At 42.4% G+C, this 17,615-nt stretch overlaps 1 protein-coding gene across 2 annotated transcripts in view; it reads right to left on the reverse strand.

Moving 5' to 3' along the window:
* CNTNAP5 (contactin associated protein family member 5) overlaps nt 1-16,960 on the reverse strand; it is a 593,632-nt gene extending 576,672 nt beyond the window's left edge. For both annotated transcript variants that reach the window (XM_053258168.1, XM_053258161.1), the window contains exon 1: nt 16,623-16,960. In XM_053258168.1, coding sequence (XP_053114143.1) covers nt 16,623-16,788 — 166 coding nt within the window. In that variant the 5' untranslated portion in view covers nt 16,789-16,960. The remainder of the gene's footprint in view (nt 1-16,622) is intronic.
* Between the last annotated feature and the right edge of the window lie 655 nt (nt 16,961-17,615).

The following is a 17,615-nucleotide window of genomic DNA, read 5'->3' on the forward strand; positions in this document are numbered from 1 at the left end:
AAGAATGCACTGTTCTGAGAGCAGAAAAAAGCATTTACTGTTGATAAGGATTTCTTTGTGCTTCTCTCTCCTCTTCCCTTGCACTGGCAACCATTGGGAGGACCAGTATGTCAAAAGATTTCCAAGGCCACACTATCCATAGATTTCTGAACCCACAGGGTTGAGGGGTTTAGCTATAATTGAACAAGGGGAAAAATTTGTCTCTGCCCCTGAGGGTGGGGGCTCACTAGCTGTGTGACAGCTTGCTCTTTGCTCTCTCCCTTCCACCTCCCTGACTTATTAGCATACTGCTGGTTCCTGAGCAGAGGACTAATCCTGGCTTCAAGCTAGGTGAATCCCCTTCCAGGAGGGGAGGCAAGTCAAGCAGTGTTCCTCCCTCCTCCTCTCCCAACTTTGAGAATATTTTGCTTTTCACCATGTCCTTATAGTTCTTCTACAGCAAAGATATTGGTTGGGGGGGGAGAGAGAAAGAAGGTGGGATGGGCAGGGTGGCCCAGGGGCCCTCTTCACATTTTGTCCCAGCACTCACTCCAACCATGCTCTACCCCTGATAAGATTCCACCATACAAGCAATCCAGGGCTGGCTGCAGGGGCAAAACTGGATTTGCAATGCAATGAGTGCCATTTTATGCAAACACAGAAAATGACATTTGCAGGAGAGCAATAGTGGGCACAAGGCAGACTACTTAAACCCTACCATACCCCCTATCTTTCACTCACAGACCACTTCTCCTTAGCACTTTTTCCTTAGAAAGATGTTGACTTAAGAACAGCCCTGCTGTTCTTAACCACACATGAACCTGGCCCTTTATCCCATAACTGCTAACTTGACTCAAGAACGTTTGGTGGGGAACTTTGCCAAAAGCCTTTTGGAATTCCAAGTATACTATGTCAAACAGATCATCTTTATTCACATGCCTGTTGACACTCTCAAAGAACTCCAAAATGTTAGTGAGGCAAGAGTTGCACTTGCAGAAGCCATGCTTCTTATCCTTAAGCAAAGCCTGTTCTTCTATGGGGCTATTCACATGATTGAAGAAAATCGGGCTAGCCTCCGCTTTTGCGGAGCGAGCTCTCCGCAAACCCGGGCTATTGGATCATGAGTAACCACGGCGCAGCTCCGTGCCATGGCTACTCATGAGGAGATCCCCAGAGGGGATGTGAAAAGCTGCCTCCCGGCTCCGGAGGTCTTGCCAGCATGCCCTGCGCACTTGCGCAGGGCATGCTGGAGCTTGCGGGGACCAATTGGCCCCCGCTCCCCCCAGCCCCCGCTGGCTCCATCTCGGAGCTGGCAATCGTGTGGGCAGCCGATCCGGCCTCCCAGGGCTCCCTTCCCACTCACTGCCCCAAACAGGGTCTCACGGATCGTGAGACCCGGTCCTATATGTTTAACAATTTTGTCCTCAAGTATGCTTTCCCAGCACAGAAATTAAGCTAACTGACCTTAATTTCCCAGATCCCCTGGATCCCTTTTTGAAAACCAGAATTACATTAACAGCTCTCCAGACCTCTGGTACAGAGCCTGATTGTAGGGACAAGTTACATTGTTTTTGCTAGGAGAACAGCAATTTCACATTTGAGTTCCTTCAGAACACTTGGATGGATAGCATCTGGCCCTGGTGATTTGTTCATTTATAATTTCTTTATAAAGAAATTTTCTCTCTTAACTCTCTTTTCACCTCAAATTGGCAAAGTTCTTCAGCCTCCAAGCCTGAGAACCTCAGAGAGGGTATATGGTCAGTATCCTCCACTGTGAAGACAGATGCAAAGAACTCATTCTTCTTCTCTGCAATCTCCTTATCCTCCTAAATAATTGTTCATGCTTGTATCATCTAAGGGTCCAGCTGCCTCCCTGGCAGGTTTTCTGCATCTGATATATTTAAAGAAGTTTTTGTTATTCCCCTTGACACTTCTAGCTATATGTTCCTCAAACTCTCTTTTTGCATCCTTTATTGTCTCCTTGCATTTCCTTTTCCAAGTTTATGTTCCTTTCTATTCCCTTCATTTGTGCAGGACTTCCATGTTCAGCAGGTGAAAAAAAATGGTCTGGGGAAGGGAATTTTGCAAGGAAAATAGCAGGAAGAGATAAAGGTTAGGTAGCTCTCTCCTCCCTATCACTTCCCCCTAACCAACCCCCTCACACATACACATTAAACACTAGAGCTTTGAATATAAACACTCTTCCTTGAAAAACAACACTGCAGAACAGAAGTGCACACAGTCCTTTCCAACAGAGAATAACACATTTTGCCAAACATACAGTCCAAAGATGGCCAAAAAAGAATAACTGACCTAGAACCCACTGTCAGCCACAGTGCCTGCACTGCATTAACATCATTGGCACAAGTTGCTCTCTCACACACAGTTATGATACTGGCCTTACTTTCCAGAATTGCAACAGCTGCCACAGCAGTACCCTTAGCAGCAACAAGCATAGCCATAAGCAAAACTACAGCAATGTCTTCAGCCACATTTTGACTGAATATGTACAACTTGCAATGCAGATTGCAGAGCAGATCAAAGCAGTGAGTGAAACACAATTTAGTCTCTCAAGGCCAGACATGGAACTCATCTCATAGCAATCACCAAGGTAATATTACAAAGACAGAGAGCGAGCGAGCAAGAGTGCTGAGCTGCTACTGTCCCATGCCACAACACAAACCAAACCACAACTCAAGGAAGGCAGGCAGTCACTCAAGTTCTGCCCTTGTCAATCTGAGATCCAGCAAAAACAAACTGTTAATATAGCAGCAATAGTGCAGCATATTATACTCCATGTGGATAAAAGAAAACCACAAAAGAGACTTGTGTTTTGGGTGGTATACAAATATGTTAAATAATTTTTTAAAAAATCAAACTTTCCTTGATTCCTTCCTTCCTCCTCTCCTGATGTATCCTTCTCAAGGCACACTAAGGGCTCTTTCTGCTGCCCAGGCCCTTTGAAACGTTTTGAAATTCCCTCCCCCCACAGCCAATGGGGGTGCAGTTGCTCATGACAACACTTGATTTGAATGACAAGCCAACCAGGAAGCAAGGAGATCTCAAGCTAATCAGAAGCCAGTGCCAGAAAACCAATCAGCATGAGGGGAAAGCCCACCAAAATAGCTTGCCGAATCATGTGAATTGATTTGTGTCGAATTGGGCCCAATTAGATTTTAATGCTAATCAGCCCCTTTATTTTAAGGATGTTTCGACTCATGTTAGAATCACGTGAATCCTCCCAATTCAGCACAAATCAATTTACATACAAATCAAATTGCACATCCCTATTAAACACATGGTTGGGAATCTTTGCTGCCTAACATTCAGTTCTGGCCTTCAATTCCATGATATAAAGAGGAAGGGCATATTTTGCAAGGGCAACATTTGGCATCAAAAGCAATATTGTCATCTTTCTTGTAGAAATAACAAGCCAAAAAGAGTTTCTAATGACAAAAACAAGCCCCAAATGACTTCAAGCATTCAATTCTTTTCTAATAAATCCGCCCCTCCTCAACTGATATTGGCCAAAAATTGAAATACCTACTGAACATCTGTCTGTCAGGGCAATTTCAGTATCACATTCCTGAATGCTTGGTGGTTATTTTATTTTATTTTTAAACTGCGTAACAGCCTGGATAGTTAAAAATAAAATACTGCAGTATTTTGGCTTCAGCTTCCTTCTCCAATTCTATATTGCTCTGCTGTCATCACTTAAAACTCAATCAATTTTACTGAACCAAAGAACAGATGGCAGGACTGGCCCATAAGAATCTGTGCAGGGCAATTAGAAAATGCAAAGATAAAATTAATACAAGGGAATTAATTATCATTGGCATCTCCCCAGTACTGCATTCAGAAATCTACCTGTTTCTCAGATTCTAGGTAGGCATGTTGATCACTGATACTCCCTTCTCTAACAGCCATGTCCTCAGAGATTTGATGGGGAATGTAGAGTTTAATTATATGAGGATAATCCCCTTTGGGATTTCCTGCTTGTGTTAGTGAACTGGCCAGGTAAGAGGTTTAGAAAATAGTTTGCTTGCTGAAAAAAAGAGAAGTATTTAAAAAGATATATTATATTATAAAATTGATCCAGAATCACCATAACACAACAGAGTTGGTTTTGTCATGTGTAAAACATTTGACTAAATTCACCCTAATCAAGCAGCCACACATTCAGAGGAGACATACTCATCCATATTTAAATGTTCATTCAGGACCCTTTAAACTTGTTGGAGATGTCTGTTCTTGAGAATGGGGATACAAATCCCCATCTAAGGACATTAGTTATATAGCTAGAGCTATGGTATGTTTCCCAGAATATGGGGAACATTTATATTGGGCAGCAGCACTATAGGAAGATGCTCAAAGGCATCATCTCATATTGCACAGGAGATGGCAATGGTAAAACCCTCCTGGATTCTACCAGAGACAACCACGGGGCTCTGTGGGCACCAGGAGTCGACACCAACTCGACGGCAGACTTTACTTTACTTTATGGAGCCAAGAATAAAAGGTAATTGAAAAGGGAGCAGATGACTAGATCTGCTGCCTAAAAGGGCAAATGCACAATATCTTGATACAACTACTCAGTTCTGCCATGGTTGTTGAGTTTTTACTGCTTTTAAACACCACAAAACAACAGTGTTGGTAAACTATATTTTTGGCTAATTATGAAATTATGATATGCATTAGCATTCATTCTTCAGGATGGGAGTATTTTAATGCTTCTAACTAAACCAAAACATGGAGATCTGTTGATCCATCATAAACCAAAGAGCCAGTTTGGTCTCCAGGACTACCCAAAGAGACCACTTTACTCCTATTCTAAAATAACTACACTGGCTGCCGATAGGTTTCTGGGCAAAATATGAAGTTCTGGCTATTGCCTATCAAGCCCTGAACAGCTTCAGCACAGGGTGTTTAAGAGAGCACCTTCTTTTTCATGAACTCCACTGCCTGTTAAGATCATTGGGGGAGGTCCAGTTACGGTTGCCAGTGGCTCATTTGTTGGTGACTCCAAACCGGACCTTCTCTAGGATTGCCCTAGGGCTCTGGAATACACTCCCAAATGAAATCAGAACCTCCCCTTTTCTGGCTATTTTTAAGCAAAATCTGAAAACACACCTCCTTTATCAGGCTTTTAGCTCATAATGTTTTAAAGTTTTATTGATAGTTATTTTAAACTATTTTAAATGATCTATTGTTTTACTAGTTTTTTTATGTTTTGATCTATAAACTGCCCAGATATTTGTATATAGGGTGATACAGAAGTGCAAAAAACAAATGAAGTCCAGCACCATGCTGTGCATGCTTAAGCCCCATTTATTTCAGTGTGGCTCAACTGCATTCAATTGTTTGTGCCCGCGGTCTCTGAAAAAGGCACATTACCCTACAAAGCATGATGAGAATAGCTGGGGACCTTCTTTTTGTGGTGAATCTATTTCCCTCTCATTCCTTCTAGGGTCTCTGGTCCTTGCTTAATTTTGCTACCCTCTTGAGCCCATGGCTTCAGTGGTTAAGGAAATGAGCTTCTTATCTCCATGTGCACTCAAGGCTTTTATTCCATTTTACTACAGCAGTACATAATCTCCTTGACAAATCACAAATGACTCCTTAAAAGAGTTTAGAGTTCGCAAAGTTTAGTAAATTGGGCTACATGCATCTATAGTTCAAAAGAAAGGGGGGAAACACTGCTGCACATGCATCTAAGCTTCTCTATAAATGGAAGTTTCAACATCGAAGTCCTTCTTTTGTGGAGCAGGACAGGAGAACTAAACTGATCTCACAATCACAAGTACAGGAAGGAACCTGAGCATCAAAACAACAAGCTATAGAGAGGAGATTGTAACAAACAATTTCCTTTTCTTCCAGGGGATATGGCACCACCAATCTCACATCCACAACACTTTATGTCACAATATATCCCAGTTCATTTTTCTGCATAATGTGACACCTCAAGGCACATTTGGAACCCCTTGCTTAAGCAAAGCATCTGAGCAATTTCAAGGGAGGCAAAAAGAGTGTCTCTTAGATGTACAAAATTTCACGAGGTGGGGGGTGATTCAAATGACACCCATGTCAACATGATGAACAGGCACAGCTGGAATTTTAGACACATTTACAATGAGACTAGGGTATCCAAAACAGTAGCTTGGGTGGTGATTTAGACTGAACAAATAGCAAAGTACAAAAGGTTAACCCACACTCCCTCCTGTAGTTCTGCTGCCCCTACCTAATCCAGGTTCCTGCAGTTGCTCTTAAAATATTGTGAAATCCAATCACAGATCTCCTCTGACCTACATAGTTTGGCCCTTATATAAAAATATGGGAAATTTCAAATATTACAGTTAAACAACAATCAGTTCAGCCCAGATTCCACTGACTTTTCTTTATATGTATGCATTTATATGTAGCCTATAATGAGCTGGGTCTCACAATCAGTGAGACCTGGTTTCAGGAGCTGCACGGGGAAAGCGGGCTAAGCGTTATAGAGCCAGTGGGGCTGGGGAGCTCGGGGGCCACGCAGCCCCCAGAAGCTCCAGTATGCCCTGCGTGAGTGCGCAGGGCATACTGGGGAGACCCCAAGAGCCGGGAGGCAGCTTTTCGCCTCCCCTCCCGGGGTCTACTTGTGAATAGCCGCGCCACGGAGCTGCACCGTGACTACTCACAATCGGAAAGCCTGGGTTTGCGGAGCACTCGCTCTGCAAACCCGGGCTTTGGGGAGGGCTAAAAAAGAGGGCTAGCCACTTATAAGCCACCGGGCTTGCCTGCGAGCCCGGTGGTTTATACAATCAGCCAAAATCGGGCTAGGCTCTCCTAGCCCAATTTTGGCTGATCGTTGGAATAGCCCCAATACTTGTTAGTTCAGCCACTTCAGTACCATTTGATACGATGCAGTATGTGAAAGTACATCAGCTTCATGGTGGGGATGTATATGTGCAGGTGGCAACATGCAAAGCACAGTGGGAGCTTGTGAATCTACAACTCAGTGAGTCTTCAGCTTTAGAATCTCTGGGAAAACGATCACAGAATTAAGTTGTGCCAGACCTGTTGTTCTTTTGCAGCCAACTTTCAATCTTCATGCTACTCTTCAATAGGCAAACGGTAGTTGCTTCCAAATGGTGGTATAGTTGCTTCCAAATGGTTGCTTCCAAATGGCGGTATTGGAAGGGCAGTATAGAAATCGAATTAATAATAATAATAATAAAATGTGATCTCATTCCACCCCTAAAGTTGTCCTAGATTTATTGAGTCTTAGTCATACTGATGTTGACCAGACCCATTTAAACTCATTTCAACTTCCAAGACTTCTCCAAAGGAGAATAGTCATCTATATATTTAATTCTCTAAAATATACCCGTGACTAATCCTTTGTGTGGCAGCTCTTGTGAGAGTTCGGAGAGCTGCCAGATAAGCTAGTCATGGGACAGGTAGGAGGGGGGAAATGGTGGCACTGGCCCGCCTTGTAGGGGTACAGGCAGAAGGAGGAGGCGGGGGGGATGGGGACGGGGGAAGGAGGTGGCAGCGGGTGGGGGGAAGAACGAGGCAGAAATGGGCAGGAAGGGGAAGAATGAGGCAGAAACGGGTGGGTGGGGGAAGACAAATCAGCAACAGCGGGGGGGGGGGGTGCAGTGACAGGCGACAAACTAGAGGCACAGATGCTCTACCCCTGGCCAGCTAGAATCAGATAATCTACAACACTAGCAGGATCATGAAACTACTTTCTGTACATGTGCCAAATTGAAAAGCATGCAATCTTTCAGGTGGTTTTCCTGGATTTCTCAGGAAAGGAAATGTAACTATGTATATGTTAACAAGACAGAGACAATGAGACATGAGTTTGTGACTCTAACACAAGTCTTTTCACACCAGTTAGATTGTACAGAAACTATCAAATTAAAAATTTCTAATTCTCAGCCTCTGAAGAAAAAAGTGAGTTACCACTGAAATATCTGTAGCAGTTCAGCTTTTCTTATCAGTGAAGGTCAGCTCACTCATTATTTATATTGGTTTGTAATTTTTTTACAGGACGGGGACAAAAGAAGGCCGGAAGGGGAATTTTGGATTGTTATTTGTATTTGTATTAAGTCATATACAATCATTGTATTGGGAAGCTCAAAAGGTGATTAAGTGATTATTTTGTTCTTTTTTATCAACTAAAAATATATAAATAAAACTGAATAAATGGTGGGGGGGATACTGAGCTACATGGACCAAGAGTCTGACCCTTGGCAGCTTCCTATGTCCCTATGAGTCAGAAAGGAAAAGGGAGAGAAAGTAGAATATGGAGTTCTTTCTGAATAACTCTTAGTCAAATCTAAAAGAAAGAAATATCTGAAGCGGATCTATAGTCAATACAGCTGGTACTCCAAAGCTAAGGTGCACCTAGGTAATTTTGGAGCCTGAACCTAAAGGCCTTTGGAGCCCCCCCACGCACCCACATGTTAAACATCATGCCCCTACTCTCTCTCTCTCTCTCTCTCTCTCTCTCTCTCTCTCTCTCTCTCTCTCTCACACACACACACACACACACACACACACACACACACACAGTATTTTTAACACATAGGTTCATGAGGGCACACACAGCAACTGAACTCACAAGAATGTAAGAATACAAAACAGGTATATTTATGCAAATATGCATTAGCAGAGACATTTCAACATGCAAGTTAACATGTTCCCAACCCACCTATTTCTTTCCCCACTCCCCCTTCTGTCTCTAAAGGGGATTGCGGGGGCAGGGTTTGTGGAGGCCCTGGACTTTGGCCTGTAAGTCCAGGAGTAAGAGTGCCTCTGCCCAAAAGCCTGCTAAGTTGCTGGATGCAAAGTAGGAAAACATCAGAGATGTGAAGCAGGTGGTAAGGAATACAGTTTACCCGAGAGCCAGTGTGGTAAACTATTGGCTATTGTGGTGGGACAAAGCCAACAGGACCAAAGTTTCTGCTCAGCCATAGAAACTGACTGGATGATCTTGGGTCAGTAACTCTTTCTCAGCCTAACCTATCTCACAGGGTTTTGAGGAATATAAAATAGGTGGAGTGGAAAACCACAAATACCATTCTGAACTTCATGGAGAAAGGGCCTGAGAGAACATCTACTGGTAATAGTTATGATTATTATAAAGCTGGAGTACACTCAGACGGAAGTGTTCCATTGAACTGTGTGGCATTTTTTACCAAACATGAACAGGATCAGACATCAAATGCCTCTCTATGTCAAGCACAGTTCACACATGTGCAAATATATTCTTTTTAGAGATGCTCCTGAATTCCATCTCAACCAGGATCTGGAAGGGAAGCATCTGCTGGGGCAGATGTTTATCCAGAGCAGGCCATTCTAATGAAGATTTCAGCCCCTAGTGAAAAATGCTATGTGCTTCTGGATGCGTTGCCACTGGGCATGACTGGGGAATGTGATGCAGCCTCAAGGGCATTTTGAAACATTTTTGTGGCTCTCTAATATGTTGTTTCAGATATTCCAAACATACCAGGTACATCCAGCAGGTGGTGAAATATTGGGATGTTTCTGGATGCTCTAGGATGCTGCATTTGATACCCCATAATGTCCAGTGTGATAGTCAAACAGTGTTTTCACTGACCATTGGTGGCACCAAAGACTTGAAGCACGTGCAGTGGTTTCCAAGATTAATCTTGCTTTGCATGCTCCAAACTAAGTATGCACAGAGAGATCAGTTAGTGAATTATATAAGACATTTCAGCTTCTATAATGCAGTTTTGGCAGAACCAAAATGGATACATTCCACTTGCTGCCAAAACTCTGCACACTCTGCTTGGATCTGCTCACTTTTAGTTCTCATGAGGAAATGCTTTAAAAGGGAATTTCATGGGCTCTTCTAAGGACATAGGCCTTAACTCTTCTAGTGAAAAGATGGAATTCATAGAGGTAGGTATAAAGACCTGAAGATCTTTTGACAAACCCAAAACTTCCTATTTGGGTGGCAGATATATGCGGTGTAGAAACTCTTGGATTCAAGAGTCACCAGTAATTGTGCTTTCTCTTCCCCCCCCCTCTTGCCCATATCTTAGAGTGTGCTGCTCTTCATGCAAATAATCCCATCCATTAAGATAGTCTTATGAACCCCTTTGCCGCTTCAGTTGTTAAGTAATGTTATCAATGAGAGGATTTTACACAAGCCTTCTCTGTCATGGCCCTGGTATTTCCTCCCAGAAGAAGCCAAGTTCTGACATACTTGGACTTCAGTAGAAAACTGAATACTTTCTGTTATATTATGACAAGCTTTTAGTATATAATCCTGAAATGTGAATATTATATAGTTCCTGAGAGTAATGGAGTGAGCTTCAAATGGTCATGAAAAACTCCAATATTTTTTGTAAGTATTACATTTTAACAAACATCTTCTTCCTATTCCTTATGGTAGTTTGGTATTTCAGTATTTCCACAGCTTTAGTTAAGCAACCCTACAGCTTCAAAAATGGACAAGCAGCAGCAACATTGAACAAATGAAACAAAAAACCAAGAGCCAAAGACCTACACCACAGAGTAAATGGCAGAGTCACTCAGCAATGATTAAGGTATCAAAGAGGAAGTGATTTCTTCAAAAGTTTCAAATACCAGACGTTCTTAAGACTCCCTAAATATCCATATTAAATATATCTTCCATGTACAGTATTATGAAAGTCACCTTAGAGAAATGAAAATATGTAAAAGTGTTTCTAAATTTTGTCCATTGTGGGCATTATATTAAATCCTATTAAATTGTTTTGATTGTCTGGGTCAGAAATTATGAAATTAGATATATTTTAGGTATGCTCATATGTTTATAATTAAAACTTAATAAAATATGTTTTTAAAAGACTTGAGGAAATCCTTTTTTCTCCAGCTTGAGGAAAGTCCTTGTTAAGGAAGTTAAAACATTGATCCCTGTTAAGGAAGTTAAAACATTGATCCCAGAAGTGTTGATAACCCAAGAAGATGTAAAAGCCTTTTTGTGAAGAAAAGAGAAGCAGGAGACACCCTGTTTTAAATTAAATGGTCTCCTGAGAAAGGTTGCTGCTGCTGTCTCTTTATTGGCAAACAATATCCTGGATTTCTGAAATATAATAAATGTCTTTGTTGCCTCCTACTTGTACTGTAAGATCAATATGTAATAACTGTGCAATTTAGGAACATTACAAATGATCAGAAGGACATTATCAATCCAGTTAAAATGGAGAATTTGTGTTCAAATCTTTTGAAGTAAATTGGACTAAATGGGACTAAGTTTGCTTAAATAGAAGAATTCCAGCATAATTGGGTTGATGGTTTGTCTAGCAGTCCATTATGTCAGTTCTCTTGTCTGATCTAATACGACTCTTTGATCTAATCAAAGTTAATAGCTTCAAACCTACTCTCTCTCTCTCTCTCTCTCTCTCTCTCTCTCTCTCTCTCTCTCTCTCTCTCTCTCCTGTGCCCAGAGAACAATGCAATGCTAAGGGCAGGGGTGTAGCAAGGTTGGAGGGGGCCCAGAGACAAGATTTTAAAATGGGCCCCTCGCTGATACACACACACAAACACACTTCACAATATATAGTGCACTCACACTCAATCCCCATTATGAATACGGTGAATATCTAGTTCACATTGAATCTAGTTTCTTTACTCTCTGCTCCTGCCGATCTCCAAGCGACTCAACATAATTCATAGGGGGTGCAACATGGGCTGGTGGGGAGTCATGTGATGTGCCTCTGGGGGGCCCCTCGAGGCAGTGGGGCCCCAAGACGACTGCCTCCCCTTGCCTAATGGTAGTTACACCCTGGCTAAAGGGAAAGGGTATAAGGATTTGTCTGCACTAGCTGGTTCCCCTACCATCATTTGTACTGGCATTTTATTGCAAGAAGCTTCAGGAATCCATACTCAATTCCATGTTCTGTGAGAACCGATTCTCCATGTCCATAGTACAGGCAAGTCAAATTACAGTTTTAATAAACAATGAGGCTGTTCTCATGCGCAGCCAAACCCAGGCTAGAGAAGCCCAGCCTGGGTTAGGCTGTGAATGAGAACCACCGGGATCGGGCCTGATCCCAGTGGGGCAATATCAGCTTTTTAGTCTGGCTGTTAGCCAAAGTTAAGGGAGCAAGCACTTCCTTAATCCAGGCTTCCTGCTCGTGTGTGAGTTCGGGCTGCTCCCAGCCTGGCTACACACAGAGATGGGAGCCTAGAGCTTGTGGAATACCGGGAGACCAGGATGCATTGTCATGGCTCTCTGAAAATGGATCATGTGAAAGTGTGGAGGGTGCTCCCACCAACATTTTGGCAACCGTCTGGGGAGGGGGGGAAGGTGAGTGAAGCGAAGCTTTTCCCCTGCCTGCCAGCCTGGTCATGTGAATGACCTCTATGATTACTGTAATGCCCTTTGCTGTTTGGATGTTTTATAGTCTAACTTTTGTTTCAATCCAGCCATTATCCTGATGCTGCAACTTTACCTTTGTCATGTGGGAAAAGGTTATCTAATTATAGATTCACCCATTTCTCAATCTGTAAACACAATCTTGGATCCAGAAAAGACTATTTGCAGATGCAAAGTACTTCAATGCATGCACAAAGGTAGGAGGGGGGTGATTTTTCTACTTGGTACCAGCCTCTTGCTCCACATAGGGTGCCAGTTCATGGCAGTTTACCAGGAGAGATCTGTGGGGCATCCACCAGAAGGAGGAAGCTGAAAAAACTTATGCGCACATGGAAGCAACCATAGACTTCTCCAGATCGAGGCCATTCTTTCTACTCATTTCCTCTAATCTCCTCATACACCCCTGGCTGTTTTACTTTTCTTCAGAAGGTAAATTTCCCCTTTTTTCTTTTTATTTTGTATGACCCAGAACAGTTAGAGGGAACAGAGGTACACACACATACCTGCAAGTATATTTAACTTTGTATACCATATGTGTGGGTGTGTATTAAACCACAAAAGGACAAAACAGTCCATTACATCTGTGACACATTTAGTAGCATGTGTGTCAATTGTCTCTATTTTCTAGTAATTACCATCCTGGGGAGAAATCTCATTGCTACTGTAGTTATTTAATCTAATAAAGTGCTGTAATGTAGCAAGCCTGAGGTATTTCTGGAACTACGTTAGCATGAAGTAATTCTAATGTCCATTACAATATCTATTGCTTTGCCATCTCTGTCTCCTAATATTCTGTAGTTGAAATTACAGAACTGTTTATTGACATGTTTTCTTAGCAATCATGCACTGCTTAAGAAGATAGACAATCAAAAATAGCTACTCTTTTTATAACTCAGTGTCAAAAATAAAGGAGTTGGAGGATAACACATGTACTAACATGTGATAAGCGAGCGGGGAGGGGGATATTAAATTTACATTTGTTAAAACATCAATCCATGAAGAAATAGATATGAACACACTCTAGATGAGTCACCAAAGTCTTCACTAAAGTTATTTCTTATTCCACATGGATTGCTGGCATCAAAAACCTTGCCTGGGGTAAACTATGATCTGGATTGACATGGGGCTTATCTATTAGGAGTCTGGTAAATCTTGCCTTAGTGCAGAGGTTGGATCTAGGCGACCTTTTTCTGATCTCTTTCAATCCTATGATTCTCCATTTCTTCACTGCCAAGAGTTCAATTTTCCAACAGAAGTGTTTGACTTCAATCAGTTCTGATTTATCCTCACATAGACCAGGATTTTTCCAATGTATTGCAAATAAGTATGATAGACACAGGCAAGAGATGAGTAGATTGAATGGGTAGGCAGGTTTAACTGTCGATATTATTATTGTTAAAATGTTATGGATATTATTATTTATTGAAATATGCACTCATTAAAAGCACTTATTTGTTCCATGGAAATTATCAGCCATTGGCATACTGAGGAATTGACTAAGAGTTACATTGAATTACGGCTTTCAGATTCTCAGAGCACAAATTCAATGTCTTATTGCATTTGGTAAGTTGTGCATGCAACGTTCACTGCAAAGTATCTTCGCATCTTCCTTTATAACTTAAGAGTTCTGCCTTATTATCTTGATATTGCTGAAGCTAGATTTCTAGCCACATCATTTATGACTGGACTACTATGCATATTTACTTGGGAGCAAGTTCCAATGAGCATGTTGGGATCACTACTGAGTAAATGTGCCTAGGATCCTCCATAAGTTCATCAAGGCGCTCTTTCCACAGTAATCTTTTACTTGTTAATATCACAGCATTTGAGAAAATTGAATATTGTAGCCCTTGTATATTACTGATGGAATTAACTATTGAAATAAATTATTGCTAAGCATGAATTGCAGCAGTCATCTGAAGAACGATAATGATGGGTGATGATTCAAGTGTTCAAAAGGGGAGAAACTGTTCTCATCTGAATGAAATTGGAAATAATGATTTCACCTCCAGATTTTGCCATCATGCCTATTTGTTTTGCAAGATACAACTTTTTGTAATGGCTGAAGATCTCTCTGCAGCATTTGTATACATCTCTCAAAGTCTACATTTGAAAGGATTTCTCAACAAAAGTGTAACTATTGCTGTTTCATGGAAGAATCCTCTGTGCTCCTGGGGAAAAACATCAAACCAAATTCATTGTCCAGTGAATAAGGAAAAATTGTAGCATTTGATAAAAAGACCAATCACCATGCATTTTATAAAGAAAGTCCCAAATATTTAGGGCGCAGTTTGTGCATTCAATGAGAATGTTTATTGGCACTGGGAAATTAAAATGTCACCTATGAAATAGTACAACTCATTAGTGCAGAGATTCCCCTTAAATGCTATGAATAAACATTATTGCCAGATTAATAATAGCAAACCTCCTTGTTTAAATCACCTTCTGTTTAGCATTCTTGAACATTATTAAACCATATTAAGCATAAGTATTATTTGAGCTGGGGGGAAGTTTCCTCCATGGTTAGTATTTTTATTCTTTAAAATGAAACCCAAAGGCACACCCACTGAGAGGTGTGCCAGTTCATGATGCTTAATACATTTACATTTTTTCGACAGATTCAAAGTATTCTATTGCTTCCACTGTGTAGACATGTGAAATCTCCTGCTTTTAGTCCCCCCACCCACACACCCAGCCTTTAAGGTTCAGAATCAAAAAGGCAAGAGTGACCTCTAGTGTTGAAAAAGCCATTCAAACTCAAGAAACGTCTAGTTCTTTTCCATCACTGCATGAAGAATGTCACTTGTTTTAAACATATGCCAACCATCCCATAAATCACAGTCAGTGAACAACACAAATAAGCCCTATCAGAAAATATTTACCTGCTAATATGTACCTGCTAATATCAATTTCAAGATCTAACTTAAGTAATCATTTAAGATGGCTTTCAATCTTGAACTATTCTAGTAGACAGCTGTGACCTCTGTCACTTTCCCTGGCATCAAAGTACTTGCACACATTCAAGTCAAGCAAAGCTTTCTGGAGAGTTTACTTTAAATTAGTTTAGACACCACCATTTTCTCCTACAATGCATTCTTCTTCCTTGCTCTCCTAAAGCAAAGCACTGACATATATTGCTCTGCAAGTTACTCTCAGAGATGACCAGGGGGCATGGTAATAATATTAATGCCTGCAACAAAGAATAAGGTAAATGTCTGAAAGTGCATATCCTTTGCTGGCTTTCAGTTCTTTTCTTCTACAGAGACAACACACACACCACCATGGCATGCTTCATCACAAGAACTGTCTAGTACTATCTAACAAAGCTGGAACAACTGCAGAAGGAAAAATCCACAGGAAGATTTTTTGGTGAGAGGGATGATTTGGAGGAGGATAGAAGACCTTATGGGGTTTCTTGTGAAATGGATAAGAGAATAATTCTAGGCACAGAGACTTGGGAAAGGGGAAGATGTACAAAAGAAACTATGGACGAGGTGACTAGAAATATAATCACATTTGTACCACTGTTCTTTACCAGAACAACAACAACACCCATATAGTACCATTAATATTACAGACTCAGTCACATGTGCTTCCAGTCTAAATGCCACGCTGCGATATGATCTGGTTCCCTACATCCCAGTGTGCAGTTCATCTTGCCTTGGGGAAGCAGATCAGGTCTACCTGAAGCTGCGGCTGCAATTCGTGTGGTTCAGCTCAGCTATCATGCCCTTCCTAAGGATCAGCACTAGGGATACCGTGGGAAGCCAGTGCATCCCACGCAGCTGCGATTCGACAACATTAAAGGGGATTTGCGCCAGTTTGGAAACCGGGGGTTTGTAGTTATGAATCATGAACCATTCTGCCGAAGCACTCCACACTCTGCCACAGAGGTGACTGAAGGCATTTCCCGGATATTATGGGCGGCATGAAAAATGAAGTCTTAGGGCAGGAGCATAAATGAACAGCGATTCATCCCAGGAGAAGCGACTTCCGTGAAAGGAAGCCCAGACACAGAGATCGACTGCGCGCGGGGGGGGGGGATAATGCCCAGATTTCTGCAACTTCCTCTTTAGGGGTGGGAGGACGACCGCCGCCTGAGTTCTAGAAAGAGAGCTAGATCGGTGAAATCGGCACTGAAGCCAACTTTACCCGGGTGCCGGTGCTCTTTTCTCGCCTCCACGACAAACCCCTCGCCCCCGCCCCCCGCCAAGCTCAGGCAAATCGTAAAAGCAGATCGCTGAGAAGAGGGTTCAGGGATACTTACAGTTGCTGGCTGCTAATCCAAGATGCCACAAGCTGCCCAGCAAAGTCAAAACGCCGAAGAGTTGAGGAATAGGATCCATTTTCTTGTGCCTCCCTAATCTCCAGTTGCAGACAGGGGCTGCTCTGGCTTGGCTTCCCTCCCTTTGCTCATTTACTCCATCGGGCATCCAGTCCCTCCTGTCAAGGCTGGAGGGGAGGGGGAGGGAAAGAGCTTCCTTCGCCAAATCTTCTCCCAGGAACAGCTCCCCAAACCCAGACGGTGCCTACAGCCAAAGGCGCCGGGAAGGCAGGTCCTGCAATCCACCTCCAGGAGCTGCGATTGGAATTCAGCAGCCTGGACAGCTCCTTATAGGCGCCGGGAGCTGTGCACGCTGCCTCCACCTCCTGCTCCGCCAGCCTCCTCCCCGTCACACCTCCCGCCTGCTAGGGAGGATCCTTGCTCATTACTATGATCAAGCCCTGATGATAAGCTTCGGAGTTGCAGCGCGCAAGTTGGCTGCCCAAATCACCTCTCTCTCTCTCTCTCTCTCTCTCTCTCTCTCGCAGGAGACTGCTGCTAGCTAGCTAGTGCATAAGCAGTCTCAGGGGAGGAACATAATGTCACATCAGAAGAGAAGGTAGGAAGGGAAAGCGAGGCGGGAGAGACTTGCTGGGAACGGAATGGGGGGGGGGACTCTTGCAGATCTAGCCTGTGTGATCCTGTCTGCAAAGGAAAGAGAAGGGTGATTATGAAAGATGTAGGCTAACCCATCTGGAATTAATTTTTACGGAAGAGAACAAGGAGACTAGAGGCATCTTGAAGACTAACAAATGCATTGTAGTGCAAGTGTTTGTAGGCAAGAGCCTAATTCATCAGATGCATAAAAGTGGGCAGAGAGAGAGAGGAGAAATGGGCTTGATAATTAATGTCTTGCCTACAAAAACTCATGTATGTATGTATGTATGTATGTATATGTATGTGCATGTATGCATATGATCCGTGTTGACACATACA

This window comes from Hemicordylus capensis, chromosome 1 (genome assembly GCF_027244095.1).
Source record: "Hemicordylus capensis ecotype Gifberg chromosome 1, rHemCap1.1.pri, whole genome shotgun sequence".
Classification (NCBI taxonomy): domain Eukaryota; kingdom Metazoa; phylum Chordata; class Lepidosauria; order Squamata; family Cordylidae; genus Hemicordylus; species Hemicordylus capensis.